We start from the raw sequence: 15,484 nt of genomic DNA on the forward strand, positions 1-15,484 counted from the left end.
ATCCAGGGTTGGATTTGAACTCAGGTCTTTCTGATTCCTGATCCATCCAACGTTCTTTCTGCTGCCCCACCAAGATCTCCCCTATGAGAGCTACAATACTTGCACGACCTTGGACAAGTCACTTAATCTTTATGGGACCTTAGTCTTGGGCATAAAATGAAGGGAATGCTTTTGGTTCTGCTCTCTGTGGCTAAGTGGAACTAGACTTATCTATCTTCTCCACAAAAGCCCCTCAGATCCTCAACACAGCAATCACACTCCCCCCTAAATCTGCTCTTCTCTAGACTCCTTCACCTGACCCTCATAAGACATGCCTTCAATTTCACCATCCTAGAAACCCTCATCTTAACACCCTCAAGCTTGTCAACGTGTGTTTCAAAACATGATCTCTAGAACTGAACGTAATACTCTAGATGTGATCTGACTAGGGCAGAGCACAACCAGACTCCTTCCTCCCTAGTCCTGGACATGTGGCTTCTTTCATTGTTGGCTGATACCACTTTAATTTTTTTGGCCACCGAATTTGCATATCAGTACCCCACTCCCACCCCCTGAATTGTGGTCTAATCAGGCCTCCTCCAGCCTCATTCTTGTGAAGTTGACTTTTGGAAAATAAGAGTAAGACTCGCCACTCATGACTGTTCAATTTCATCTTAGATTAGCTCATTGAGGTCTTTCAGATCCTGACTCTGTCATCCACATATTAACTCTCCCTCGTAGACCAGCATCATCTGAAAACTGGAGAAGCCACCCAGCCATGCCACTGATAAAAATGTTAAATAGTACCCAGGGTCCCAGAGGCTTCTGCCTGTCTTCTGTTCAATTTCATCCAACTCAAAAAGTTATATGTCAGGCACTCAAGGGATGCAAACAAAAGTGAAAGCCCCTATGTTTAAGGAACTTACATTTCATCTAGAGGAAACCAACCAGTATACAAATAAGTTGTCATTGTTCCATTGTTTTAGTCATGTCTGACTCTTCATGACCCCATTTGGGGTCTTCTTGGCAGAGGTACTAGAGTAGTTTGCCATTTCCTTCTCCAGCTCATTTGACAGATGAGGAAACTGAGGTAAGTGACTTGCACAGGGTCACGCAGCTAGCAAGTGTTTGGGGCTGGATTTGAACCTGGGTTTTTCTAACTCCAGACCCAGCACTCTATCTACTGTGCCACCTAGCTGCCTCACATAAAGTACATATGAAGTATATACAACATGAATACTCTACAGGTTGAACACAATAACCCCTGCTCAATCTGATAAGTCTCCCCCAGTCTCATCTCCTTGATGGGATTACAGTACATGGACTTTTGTCTCAAGGAGCCACGTCCATGAGTTAGACACGTAGGTGCCAGTTGCACCTTGCTGGAGATATACCAAGGAATTCTCCATGGGTACCCAGTAACTAAGGCTCTGTCAAAGCTGGGGGTGGGGGATGGGATCTGAGAGAGGCAGTGATTACTGAATCATGTCAGAGCGAATGTCCTCACTTTGTGACCTAGAAGAAAGAGCTAGGAAAGAACTCTTCTTCTCCTATTACCTAAAGATTTTTGTCCCTTGGGCCATCAGCAAGTCACTATGTTCTATATCTGCCTCCATGAGAAGCAGATCTTTTTTACCTATGTCCACACCCTATTTTCCCATATGGTAAGAGGACTCCTAGAATTTAGCTCTTTGTTATCTTGATTGCTCCTGGTACAACACATGTCCCAAAAGTCTGGGTGGGATTAAAAGAATGTTTAAAACTTTACTGAAGTCTTTAGGGACACCATGGATAAAGTAGATGGGAGAGGGGTTAGGAAGTAGCACTAACAATTGGGACAATCAACAAAGACATGCAGTAGGAAGCAGCTGAGTTCTATCCCTACTTCCAGTATAAGTTGCTATTACTTGCCAAAGAAATGTTTTTAATTACCCATCTTTTCTTTGGGAGAGAAACGGGGTGTGATTGGGGAGAGACAACTCTTAGACTGATTGTTAGTTTGAGTGCTGCGGGGAATTTCCAACATTGGTACCTCTGACAAAGAGCCATTTTCCTTGCATCTTTCCCTATTTCACCTCATATTCCAGGCAACATGATAGTCTAAGACAGGAGCATGGTCATGCTCAAATCAATCAATCACCTTCCATAGAATGGAAACTTGCTGAGGGCAGTGATTATTTTACTTTGTCTTTGTGTCCCCTGAACCTAGTACAGTGTCTAGCACCTAGCAGGCACTTAATAAAAACACTTGTTGATCAATTTATTGATTAGAACTGACACCTCCAGAGGGTTGGGCACGTTGTCTTTTGGGGCAAAAAGGCAGTATAATATAGTGGATTATGGACTGATCTCAGAGTCAGGAAGACCTGAGTTCAAATCTTACCTCTGACACAAACCAGCTGTGTGACCCTGGGCATATCACTCATCCTCTCAATATGCCAGGCAATATGCCAGGAGGGGTAAAAGGGTGGAGCCAAGATGGCAGAATAGAGACAAGAACTCACCTGAACTCCCCCAAATTCTCCTCCAAACAACTTTAAAATAACACCTCGAATAGAATTCTAGAGTGGAAGAGACAACAAAAGGTTGGGGTAAAACAATTTTCCAGCCCAAGACAACTTAGGAGGTCAGCAGGAAAGGTCTGTCATACCTGGGTGGTAGTCACCGAGGAGCACAACAGTGTGTCCTGGCAATGCTAGCAGCAGGCAGCTGCAACAGCACTAGCAGCAGCTTTGGAAGCTCTCAGCGTGCAAGTGGTAAGGGGGTCAGACAAATGATCAGAAAGATTACAGGGGATCTTATGCAGCAGCTGGGTTCAGGACCCTGCTGCATTGCCCAGATGCAGCCACTGGTTGCAGTTCAAGGGTTAAGAGGATTGGCTGCAGGAGAGCAGGGACACTGGTCATAGTTACAAGGCAGAGAGGAGTACTTATGGTCATTCACAAGGGAGCAGGTACCCTGGCCTCAGTTCCAAGGTAAAAAGGAACAATATCACTAGTGGCTGCAGGAGAGCAATGGACCTGGTCATACTTTCAGGGCCAAGAGGAGTAGCAACACTTATGGCTACAGTAGAACAAGGTCTCTTCCTGGGTAAAGACTAGAGCACAAACCAGGATAGCAGTGACCATACATGTCCTTGGATCATATCATCTCAGAAACACTAAAAATTCACAGACCCCTGGAAGTAGTGCTGAAAACAGCAGCATGAAAAACAGGAAGCTTGGGACAGTGGCCCCTCTACACTGGGAACAGAGCCCAATTTTAATATAAAGGTAAAAGTCAAGAAATAGGTTGGAAAAAATGAGCAAACAATGAAAAAAGAACCCAACCATGAAAAGTTACTCTGGTGACAGAGAAGAGCAAGACAAAGTCAAAAGAAGACAAGTAAAAACAGCTACAAGCAAAGCCTGATAGAAAAAATGTGAATTGGACACAAACCCAACAAGAGAATTCCTAGAAGAGCTTAAAAAAGATTTTCAAAATGAAATAAGAGAGGTAAAGGAAAAGTTGGGAAAAGAAATGAAAATGATGCAAAGAAATATGAAAAGAAAGTCAACAAGTTGGTAAAAAAAAAAAAGGCAAAAAATAACATCTTAAAAAAACAGAATTGGTCAAATAGTAAAAGAGGCACAAAAAATCCACAGAAGAGAACTCTTTAAAAAACATAATTGACCAAATGGAAAATGAGGGACAAAAGCTCACTTAAGAAAATGATTCCTTAAAAGTTAGAATTGGGGGGTGGAGCCAAGATGGCAGCTAGAAAACAGGGACTTGCTTAAGCTCTCCTCCAGGTCCCTCCAAACACTTGTAAAAATGGCTCTGAACAAATTCTAGACCCATGAAATAACAGAGGGAAGCAGGGTTCCAGCCCAAGAAAGCCTGGATAGTTGCTGGGAAGGGTCTATTGCACGGAGCTGGGAGTGGAGTGGAGCACAGCCAAGTGTGGGCCATGCCAGGACCAACCAGACCAGGCACTGGGTGGAACAGGTGGTAGGGCCCTGAATCATTGAGCTGTGGCAGTTACCAGACTTCTCAACCCACAAATGCCAAAGACAACAGAGAAAGTTAGTAGGAAATACTGCTGGAACAGAGTGAAAAGAGTGCATGGTCAGGCCCAGCCCAGGGGCTCAGAAGTGGTGCAGCTTGGGGGCTGCTTCCAGAGCTCCAGCTGCAGTTGCTTCTGGCCCCAGGCCCACCAGGTGAGAGGAACTAAGTGGCAGAGCAGAGAGAGAGTGCAGAGCCTGCTTGGATCTGAGTCTCAGTCTCGATTGGCTCTTCTTGGGGGAGAAGGAGCACTGGTGTGGCAGAGCTTGCTGTGTAGAAGTAGCTCTGAAAATAGCAGCACAGCCCCTAAAGCTTGAGACAAAGTGCTCTCTACTCTACAAGCAGTCATATCCTGACAAAAAGCTCAAGGGTCAAGTAGTTGGCTGGGAAGATGAACAGGCAGCAAAAACGGACCTAGATTCAGACTCAGACTTTGGAATCTTTCTTTGGTGACAAAGAAGAGCAAAACATACAGCCAGAAGAAGTCAACAAAGTCAAAGAGCCTACATCAAAAGCCTCCAAGAAAAATATGAATTGGTCTCAGGCTATGGAAGAGCTCAAAAAGGATTTGGAAAAGCAAGTAAGAGAAGTAGAGGAAAAATTGAGAAGAGAAATGAGAGTGATGCAAGAAAATCATGAAAAACAAGTCAATGACTTGCTAGAGGAGAACTCAAAAAATACTGAAGAAAATAACACCTTAAAAAATAGACTAATTCAAATGGCAAAAGAGCTCCAAAAAGCCAATGAGGACAAGAATGCCTTGAAAGGCAGAATTAGCCAAATGGAAAAGGAGGTCCAAAAGACCACTGAAGAAAATACCTCCTTAAAAATTAGATTGGAGCAAGTAGAAGCTAGTGACTTTATGAGAAATCAAGATATTATAAAACAGAACCAAAGGAATGAAAAAATGGAAGACAATGTGAACTATCTCATTGGAAAAACCACTGACCTCGAAAATAGATCCAGGAGAGATAATTTAAAAATTATTGGACTACCTGAAAGCCATGAACAAAAAAAAGAGCCTAGACACCATCTTTCAAGAAACTATCAAGGAAAATTGCCCCCTGATATTCTAGAGCCAGAGGGTAAGATAGAAATGGAAAGAATCCACTGATTGCCTCTTGAAAAAGATCCCAAAAAGAAAACTCCTAGGAATATTGTTGCCAAATTCCAGAATTCCCAGGTCAAGGAGAAAATACTGCAAGCAGCCAGAAAGAAACAATTTGAGTATTGTGGAAACACAATCAGGATAATACAAGATCCAGCAGTTTCCACATTAAGTGATCAAAGGGCTTGGAATATGCTATTCCAGAGGTCAAAGAAGTTGGGATTGAAACCAAGAATCACCTATTCAGCACAACTGAGTATAATGCTCATAAAATATGGACTTTAGATAAAATAGAGGATTTTCAAGCTTTCTCAGTGAAAAGACCAGAGCTGAATAGAAAACTTGACTCTCAAACACAAGAATCAAGAGAAGCATGAAAAGGGAAACAAGAAAGAGAAATCATAAGGGACTTATTAAAGTTGAACTGTTTTGCTGACATTCCTACATGGGAAGATGATGTGTGTAATTCATGAGACCTTTCTCAGTATTAGAGTAGTTGAAGGGAATATACATGTACATAGAGGGCACAGGATGAGTTGAATATGGAAAGATGATATCTAAAAAATTAAAATTAAGGGATGAGAGAGGAATATATTGAGAGAGGGAGAAATGGAGAGATAGAATGGGGTAAATGATCTCACATAAAAGTGGCAAGAAAAAGCAGTTCATTGGAAGGGAAGAGGGGGCAGGTGAGGGGGAATGAGTGAATCTTGCTGTCATCGGATTTGTCTTGAGGAGGGAATAACATACACACTCAGTTAGGTATCTTACCCCACATGAAAGTAGGGGGAAGGGGATAAAAAGGGGGTCGACAGAAGGGAGGGAAGACAAGGGGAAGAAGTAATCAAAAGCAAACACTTTTGAAAAGGGACAGGGTCAAGGGAGAAAATTGAATAAAGGGGGACAGGATAGGAGGAAGGGAAATATAGTTAGTCTTTCACAACACAACTATTTATGGGAGTGTTTTGCATAATGATACATGTGTGATCTATGTTGAATTGCTTGCCTTCTTAGGGAGAGTGGGTGGGGAGGAATAGGGGAGAGAATTTGGAACTCAAAGTTTTACAAGCAGATGCTCAAAAAAAAGTTGTTTTGCATGCAACTGGGAAATAAGATATACAAGCAATGGGGCATAGAAATCTATATTGCCCTACAAGAAAATAAGGGGAAAAGGGATGGGGGCAAGGGGGAGGGGGGTGATAGAGGGGAGAGCTGACTGGGGAATGAGGAAATCAGAATATGTGCCATCTTGGAGTGGGGGGAGGGGAGAAATGGGGAGAAAATTTGTAACTCAAAATCTTGTGGAAATCAATGCTGAAAACTAAAAAATATCAAATAAAAAATCATTAAATCTAAAAAAAATTAGAATTGGGTAAGTGGAAGCTACTCCATGAGGCATCAAGAAACAATAAAACAGAGTCCAAAGAAACGTGAAATATTTCATTGGAAGAATAACTGACTTAGAAAATAGACCAAAGAGAAATCATTTAAGAATTATTGGACTACCTGAATTCCATGATTAAAAAATGGAACCTAGACATCATTTTTAAAAAATTATCAAGGAAAACTATTTTGTTATCCTAGAACCAGAGGGTAAAATAGAAATTGAAAGAATCTACTGAAAGAATCCTGAAAGAGATCCCTAAATGAAAACTCCCAGGAATATTATAGCTAAATTCCAGAGCTCCCAGATCATGAAGAAAATATTTCAAGGAATTGGAAAGAAACAATTCAAAATATAGTGTAGCTACAGTCAGGATCACACAAAATTTTGCAGCTTCCACTTTAAAGGATCAGAGGGTTTGGAATATTACATTCTGGAGGGTGAAGGAGCTAGGACTACAATAAAGAATCACTATGCAACAAAATTGAATATTATCCTTCAGTGGAAAATGGATATTTAGTTAAATAGAGGATTTTCAAGCATTCTTGATGATAAGGCCAGAGCTGAATAGAAAATTTGACAATCAAACAGAAGACTCCAGGGAAGTATAAAAAGTTAAACATGAAAGAGAAATCATAAGGGATTCAATAAGGCTAAACTGTTTGCATTCCTATATGGGAAGATGATACTCACAATTTCTAAGAACTTTATCATCATTAGAGCAATTAGAAGGAGCATATAAAACGTGGGACACAAGTGTGAGTTAACTATGACAAAATGATTTCCAAAAAAATTAAGGGATAAGAAAGAGAGACGCACTGGGAGAAAGGGGAAGGGAGAGATAGAATGGAGGAAATTATCTCACATATAAGAGATGTGAAAAAATAGCTTTTACAGTGGAGGGGAGTGGGGCAGCAGTAAACACTTGAGCCTTAGTCTCATCAGAATTGTCTCAAAGAGGGAATAACATGCATACTCAGTTGGTCATAGAAATCTATCTTACCCTACAGAGAAGTAGAAGGTGAAGGAGATAAGAGAAGGGTGATTGATAGAAGGGAGAGCTGAGTAAGGGAGGCAGTGGTCAGAAGTAAAATAGACTTTTGAGGAGGGATGGGGGGAGAAGGGGAGAGAGGGAGGGATAAAGAGAGACAGAGAGACAAAAACAGGAAAAAACAGAATGGAAGGAAATACGTAGTAATCATAACTGTGAATGTGAATGGGATAAACTCACCCATAAAATGGAAATGGACAACAGAGATGATTAAAAACCAGAATCCAATAATATGTTTTTACGAGAAACACACATGAAACAGAGACACATGCACAGAGTAAAAACAGAAGACTGGAGCAGAATCTATTATGCTTCAGATGAAGTTTAAAAAAAAAGCAGGAGTAGCAACCATGATGTCAGACAAAGCAAAAGTTAAAATAGAACTAATTAAAAAAGATAAAGAGGGAAACATTTTGCTAAAATGTACCATCGCCAATGAGGTAATATCAATACTAAACATATAGGCACCAAATGACAGAGCATCCAAATTCTTAAAGGAAAAGTTAAATGAGATATAGGAGGAAATAGCCAGCAAAACTATGCTAGTGGGGGACCTCAACCTCCCTCTCTGAGAACTAGATAAACCTAACCATCAAATAAACAAAAAAGAAGCCAGGGAGATGAATAGAATTTTAGAAAATTTAGATATGATATACCTCTGGGAAAAACTGAATGGGGCTAGAAAGGAGTATACTTTTTACTCAGTGGTACATGGCACCATCACAAAAACTGACCATGTATTAGAGCATAAAAACCTCACAACCAAATGCAGAAAAGCAGAAATATTAAATGCACCTTTTCAGACCATAATGAAATAAAATTATATCAATAAAGTGCCATGGAAACATAGATTAAAAATTAATTGGAAACTAAATAATCTAATAATAAAGAATGAATGGGTCAAAAAGCAAATCATAGAAACAATCAATAATTTCATTAAAGAGAATGACAACAATGAGACAACATACCAAAACTTATGGGATGCTGCCAAAACAGTACTTAAGGAGGAATTTATATCTCTAAAAGCTTACTTAAATAAAATAAAGAACAAATCAATGAATTGGGCATGCAAATTTAAAAAGTAGAAAAAGATCAAATTAAAAATCTTCAATTAAACATGAAATTGAAAATCCTGAAAATCAAAGCAGAGATTAATAAAATTGAAAGTGAGAAAACCATTGAACTATTGAATAAAATTAGGAGCTGATTTTATGAAAAAACCAAGAAAGCAAATAAAACCTTGGTTAATTTGAGATTTTTTTTTAAAAGAAAGAAAACAAAATTACTAGCATCAAAAATTAAAAGGGTAAATTCATGACCTATGAAGATGAAATTAAGGCAATCATTAGGAGCTATTTTGCCCAATTACATGCCAGTAAATCTAACAATCTAAATGAAATGGATAAACGTTTACAAAAATATAAATTGCCCAATTTAACAGAAAAGGAAATGGAATACTTAAATAACCCTGTCTTAAAAAAAGAAATTGGGCAAGCCATAAATGAGCTCCCTAAGAACAAATCTCCAGGACCAGATGGATTCACAAATGAATCCTACCAAATATTTAAAGAACAATCAATTCCAATACTATATAGACCATTAAGGAAAATAATCGAAGAAGGAGTCCTACCAAATTCTTTTATCACACAAATATGATGCTGATACCTGAACTAGGAAGAGCAAAAACAGAGAAAGAAAACTATAGACCAATTTCCCTAATGAATATACATTCAAAAATTTTAAATAAAATACTAGCAAAGAGATTATAAAAGTATATGACAAAGATCATATATTATGACTAGATGGGATTTATACTAAGAATGCAGAGTTGGTTCAATATATGGGAAACTATCAGCATAATTGACCATATCAATGAAAAAACAATAAAAATCATATGATTACATCAATAGATAGAGAAAAAAGCCATTGACAAAATACAACACTCATTCTATCAAAAACACTAGAAAGCATGAATAAATTGAACTTTCCTTAAAATGATAAGTAAGACCTATCTGAAACCATTAGCAAGCAATACCTGTAATGGGAACAAACTAAAGCCTTCCCAATAAGATCAAGGGTGAAGCAAGGATGCCCATTTTGCCACTATTATTCAACACTGTACTAGAAATACTAGCTACTAAAACTAATACTAACAACTTCAGCGAAGTGGCAGGATATTATTTTATATATATAAATCATATAAATCATCAACATTTGTATATATTACCAACAAAGTCAGCAGGAAAAGATAGAAGGAGAAATTCCACTTAAAATAGCTGCAGACAATATAAAATACTGGGGAGTCTACTTTCCAAGACAAACCCCAGAACTGTATGAACACAATTACAAAACACTTTTCAAACCAATAAAGTCAGATCTAAACAGGTGGAGAAATATTAATTGCTCATTGTTAGGCCAAGCCAACATAATAAAAATGAAAATTCTACCTACATTAATTTACTTATTCAGTGCCATACCAAACTATCAAAAAATTATTTCATAGAACTAGAAAAAATAACAAAATTCCTCTGGAAGAACAAAAGGTCAAGAATATCAAGAAAATTGATGAAAAAAGAAATGTGAAGGAAGGTAGCCTAGCAGTACCAGACCTCAAAATGAATTATAAAGCAGTAATCATTAAAATAATCTGGGACTGGCTAAGAAATAGAGTGGTGGATTAATGCAACAGATTAGGTATACAATACACAGTAGTAGATGAGCATAGTAATCTAGTGTTTGATAAAGCCAAAGATCCAAACTTTTGGGACAAAAACTCATTATTTAACAAAAATTGCTGGGAAAACTAGAAATCAGTTTGACAGAAACTAGATATAAACCAACAGCTTGCACAGCATATCAATATAGGTGAAAATGGGTACTTGATTTAGATATAAAGAGTAATATTATAAGCAAATTAAGGAAGCACAAAAAATTTTACCTTCCAGATACATGGATAAGGGAAGAATTTGTGACCAAACAAGAGACAGAGAGCAGTACAGAAGCTAAAATGGGTATTTTAGGTTACATTAAAAAATTTTGCACAAACAAAACCAGTGCAGCCAAGATTAAAAAGACAGCAGGAAACTGGGAAAATTTTACAGCAAGTTTCTCTGATAAAGGCCTCATTTCTCAAATATATAGAGAACTGAGTTAAAGTTATAAGAATACAAATAATTCCCCAACTGATAAGTAATCAAAGGATATAAACAGGAAGTTTTCAAAAGAAGAATCAAAGCTACCTATAGCTCTAAATAGCTACTGATTAAAGAAATGCTAATTAAAACAACTCTGAGATACCACCCAACACTTATCAGATTGTTTAATATGAAAGAAAAGGAAAATAACAAATGTTAGAGGGGATGTGGAAAAATTGGGACACTAATGCACTCTTGGTGGAGTTTTGAAATGATCTAAGCATTCTGGAAAGCAATTTGGAGCTATGCCCAAAGGGCTATAAAACTGTGCATACCCTTTGACTCAGCAATACCACTATTAACTCTGTATTCCAAAGAGGTCAAAGAAAAAGGAAAAGGACCTAAACATACAAAAATATTTATAGCAGCTCTTTTTGTGGTGACAAAGAATTAGAAATTGAGGGGTTGCCCACCACTTGGGAAATGGCTGAACAAGTTGTGATATATGATTATGATTGTACTATAAGTACTATTGTACTATAAGAAATGGTGAACAGGAGCGTTTCAGAAAAACCTGGGAAGACATATAAGTACTGGTACAAAATGAAATGAGCAGAACCACGAGAACATTGTACACAGTAACAGCAATGTTGTACAATGATCAATTGCAAATGACATCTCTATTCTCAGCAATACAATTATCTAAGACAATTCCAAAGGACTTATGATGAAAAATCTTATCTACCTCTAGAGAAAGAAGTGATGGAGTCTGCATGCAGGTCAAAGCATACTTTGTTTACTTTATTTTTCTTGGGTTTTTTTTCCTCTGTGTCTTTCACAACATAGAAATTTGTTTTGCATGACTTCACATGTATAATCTACATCAAATTACTTGCCTTCTCAAAGGATGGCCGGGGGAGGAAGGGAGAAAATTTGAAACTCAGAATTCAGAAAAACAAATATTAAAATTGTCACATGTACTTGAGAAAGATAAGAGAGATAAAAATTAAACTAAAAAAGATTATAAGAGACAGAATATTGTAAAGAAAAACAACTTCAAAACACTTAGGAACTCTGAATTCAACCACAATTCCAAGGAACTCATGATGAAACATGCCATACAGATAGAAAGTTGGTGGATTCACAATGAAGATTAAAGTGTATTTTTCTTTTTTCTTTTCTTTCCTTTTTTTGAGGGGATATGGTTGTTGAAGGAATTTGTTTTACTTGACTATACGCATTTACAATTTTGTTTTTCTTGCTTCCTCAATTAGTGGGGGAGGGCAATCTAGAGAACTGAAAATAAAATAAAATTGAATTTTAAAAAAATTGTAAAGTACAGAATAGCCATTGATCTACATAGATAAAATTTCCTCATCAGGAGGCATAGGTGTAGATCAAAGGGAAAAAATGTCAAGTTGGCCTAGCATGGTGGATAGAAGACTACAGAAAGAGAAATAAGTCTTAGTGCAGTAGTCTGGCTGCAAAGTCAGGAAGACCTGGGTTTGAAACCTGCCTCTGACATTTACTCTTAACCTCTAAGTCTCTACTTCTTCATCCATAATATGGAGATAATAATATCTCTAGTACCTATCTCACAGGATTGTTATAAGGTTCAAGTCAGATTGTTAGAAATTGTTTTTACTCATCTAAAAGTATATATTTTTATATATACTTATATATTTATATTTACATTTTGTCATTTACATTTAAATTTAAAACTATATAAATGACAGTTACTATGATTCTTATGAACATGGCTAATTCATCCCCACTGCCAAATACACACCTGTACAGGAGGTTTGGCCCACAGTCCACTCCTCGCTGACTTGGTTTTTTGCCACACATTTGAACTCCCTTAGTGGGGGGTGCTTCTGTGACCAGGTGTACTTGAGCCTCATTCCATTTTTTTTCGTGGTCCCCATCTTCAGAGGCTGTGTCTCATTTTCAAACAAGGTCAGCTCGACATTAGTCCCACTCTGAACTTCACAAGTGACACTTCCATCAGTGCAGTTCCATGTCATTTCTGGCTTTGAAACAGCCTCTTTTAAAAGAAAACAAATTAAAAGTTCCATTTACATTGAGAACATTCCTGAGTGGAAAATATGTTCTAGTTTATGTAGCCCACATGGACTCAAAGCAAAGTTGGCCCCAGGATAGGTCCTGGGATGTGCCTCTCAGGCCATGGCCAGGTATGAAAATCCTATTGGTGACAGGCCATTCCAATTCCATCCCATTCAACAAATATGCCTGCTGCATTGCAATAGAGTGTAAGCTCTATGAGGAAATGGATCGTTTGCTTTTGTCTTTGTAGCCTCTGCACCAAGCATTATACTTTGTATATAATGGGTGTTTAATAAAGGTTTGTTTAATTAAATTTGAGAACACTGGAGTGGGTGCTGTGGGAGATGAAAAGTTTAGTTAAACCAGTATTTTCCTCATGAAACTTACAGTCCTGTGGGAACATTTAGGAATAAATATTTCCCAAGGCATAAAAGGTAGAAAAGTTGACTAGAATGTGAATGTATATCTATATTAAGATTTTGACTTAGCTCAAAATTAAGATTGCTTCCTATGATTACTGGGGAAGGCAAAGGTGCTTTGAGAGCGGAAATGTAAAGAGAGAGGTTACCTTGTACTATTAAAGGGAGAGAGGGGAAAGAGAAGGGAAAGGGTGGGCAAGAAGTCCTAGAGAGAAAATACGACAGGATGCTTCAGGAAATAATGAGTTTTCCATCCCTGACGGTATGTAAGAAGTGGTTCTATGACCATGTATTAGTGAGGTTATAGAAGGAATCCATACCACAGGTAAGGGATTGAGCTAAGTGACCTACAAGGTCTTTTAATTGAGATTATTTGATCCTGGGGAGACATTGTGTCATAACAGAGAGGGCTGGCAAGACCCACATTCGAGTCTTACCTCTGGTTCAGCTAGGTGATAGAGAATAGATCTGGAGTCAGAAGGATCTGAGTTCAATCCAGCCTCAGACACTTACTAGCTGTGTGACCCTTTGTAACTCACTTAACCCCAATTGCCTCCCCCCACCAAAAAAAGTCTTGCCTCTGATTCACACTGAGTTTGCAACCCTAGACAAGACACTTACAGCAACTGTGAGACTATCAAATATAGATGAGTGGACAGTCTTCATTGGCATAGGGTACTTCACACTAGCACTTCCCTATGCCGATGAAATCGTAAAGTCTGGGGATATTTAGGGAAGTCCATTCATTTTTCATTGCTATCTTCCTCCTGCAGCTGACGAGTTGCCTCATGTAGAAGTCTGGGATCTGGTTACTGAGGACTTGGGAAAAACAAGAGAGCAAGGCAAGAACGGGGAGTGGGGAGAGCACATCAGGAATCAGGTCATCAGAAGACAGCTTCCTCATAAAGTACATGACTCGAAGTTTCAGCCACGGCATCTGTTCATAGTCAAAACCTTATCTGCCTCCCACTTGTTTCTCCACTAAGAAGTCCATCATTAGAATCCCTAGCCAGGGAGAGGCCATAGAAATGTTGACTGTCTGATGGACAACCACCAATGAAGGAGACAGAGAAAAGGAATACTCACCCATCACATGCAGAGTCAATTCCTTCTCCCACACGTTTGTTCCATTTTTATGATACACTGACACCTTGTAATTTTGCTCAGAGTCTTTCTTCAGATCTTTAATTTTCAAGGTTCCATTTGTGAATATCTCATAGACTGTGTTATTTATCCCAGAAGAATGGGAAGTAACTCCATTTCGGTTTACTTTTGCGATCATAGTTGGTCCTTTAAACCACCGTATATCAGCTTGGTCCTTCAGGAAATCAGGGATGTCCAAAGAGATGGACTGATTCAGTATACCCCAAACAACATTCTTTTCTGCCATGGCACCTGTTAAAGAAAGCAGAAACATTGTGGAATCACCAGATACTGGAGAACCATCGAAGAGATCAGGTCCCCAAAATGTCCCAGAGCCAAAGAACAAGCGATTGAACTGGGTCTAGACTGTGGGTCTTCTGACTCCTAATCCAGTGCTCTTAAAAGAAAGAGAAGATGAGAATGTGCAAGAGAATGTTCCCACAAGGAAGAGAAACTATTTCAAATCCCCTTAGATTCCTACACTCAGAAATTTGATGTTTTAAAAGCAGCTCCTCGAAGTAATGCAGGAAGACAGAGGAACCATCAGAGATCCAAACAATTCACTTACCTCTCGGAGAAAAGAACAAAAGAAGCAGGTAGATGACTAAAATGTGACTTAGGAAGTTCATCTTTGGAAGGTATCTCCAATTTGGGTTACCAAAAATTTGTCAAACTGAGAAGTGGCAATTCTCCAATAGGACCGCTTGTCTTTCTGTTTCTTCTACATTTGTATTCAAGAGTTCAAGTTACACAATGTACAGTATTCTAATTCGGCTGGGTGGGGATTGGGGGATGGGAGGGTGGAGACCAGGGGAAGGATGCCAAGCTTGCTGTGGGTACAAAGGAAGAAAAAGATTTCTCTAAGCATAAAACTGCCTTCAAATGTTCGGTAAAGGGAAACAGCAGGATTGTGGGCAGGCTTTAGGGAATTCAAGGGCTTTCAAAGCTCATTCTCCCCTCTCGCTCCCCTTTTCTGCTCCTTCCCCCTTTTTCACGCAAGCAGGAAATAGATCTAAAGGGGGCACTGTGGCCTCACAAGATTTGATCTGTTTTAAAAGTACTTGAGTGCTAGAAATTACACTTCTGGGACCCACCGGAGACTTACTTGTTTTTGTGGCTTCTTATCTTTAAATAGTGTCCTTAGCCCAGTTGTAAACC

At 38.7% G+C, this 15,484-nt stretch overlaps 1 protein-coding gene across 1 annotated transcript in view; it reads right to left on the reverse strand.

Moving 5' to 3' along the window:
* The window catches only part of CD2 (CD2 molecule), a 40,579-nt gene extending 25,524 nt beyond the window's left edge, over positions 1-15,055 (reverse strand). The window contains exons 1-3 of the mRNA XM_036768708.1: positions 14,895-15,055; positions 14,270-14,578; positions 12,490-12,744 (exon numbers count right to left, since the gene is read on the reverse strand). Of these exons, the coding sequence (XP_036624603.1) occupies positions 12,490-12,744; positions 14,270-14,578; positions 14,895-14,955 (625 nt within the window). The 5' untranslated portion in view covers positions 14,956-15,055. The remainder of the gene's footprint in view (positions 1-12,489; positions 12,745-14,269; positions 14,579-14,894) is intronic.
* Between the last annotated feature and the right edge of the window lie 429 nt (positions 15,056-15,484).

Source organism: Trichosurus vulpecula, chromosome 7 (genome assembly GCF_011100635.1).
Source record: "Trichosurus vulpecula isolate mTriVul1 chromosome 7, mTriVul1.pri, whole genome shotgun sequence".
NCBI classification, from domain to species: domain Eukaryota; kingdom Metazoa; phylum Chordata; class Mammalia; order Diprotodontia; family Phalangeridae; genus Trichosurus; species Trichosurus vulpecula.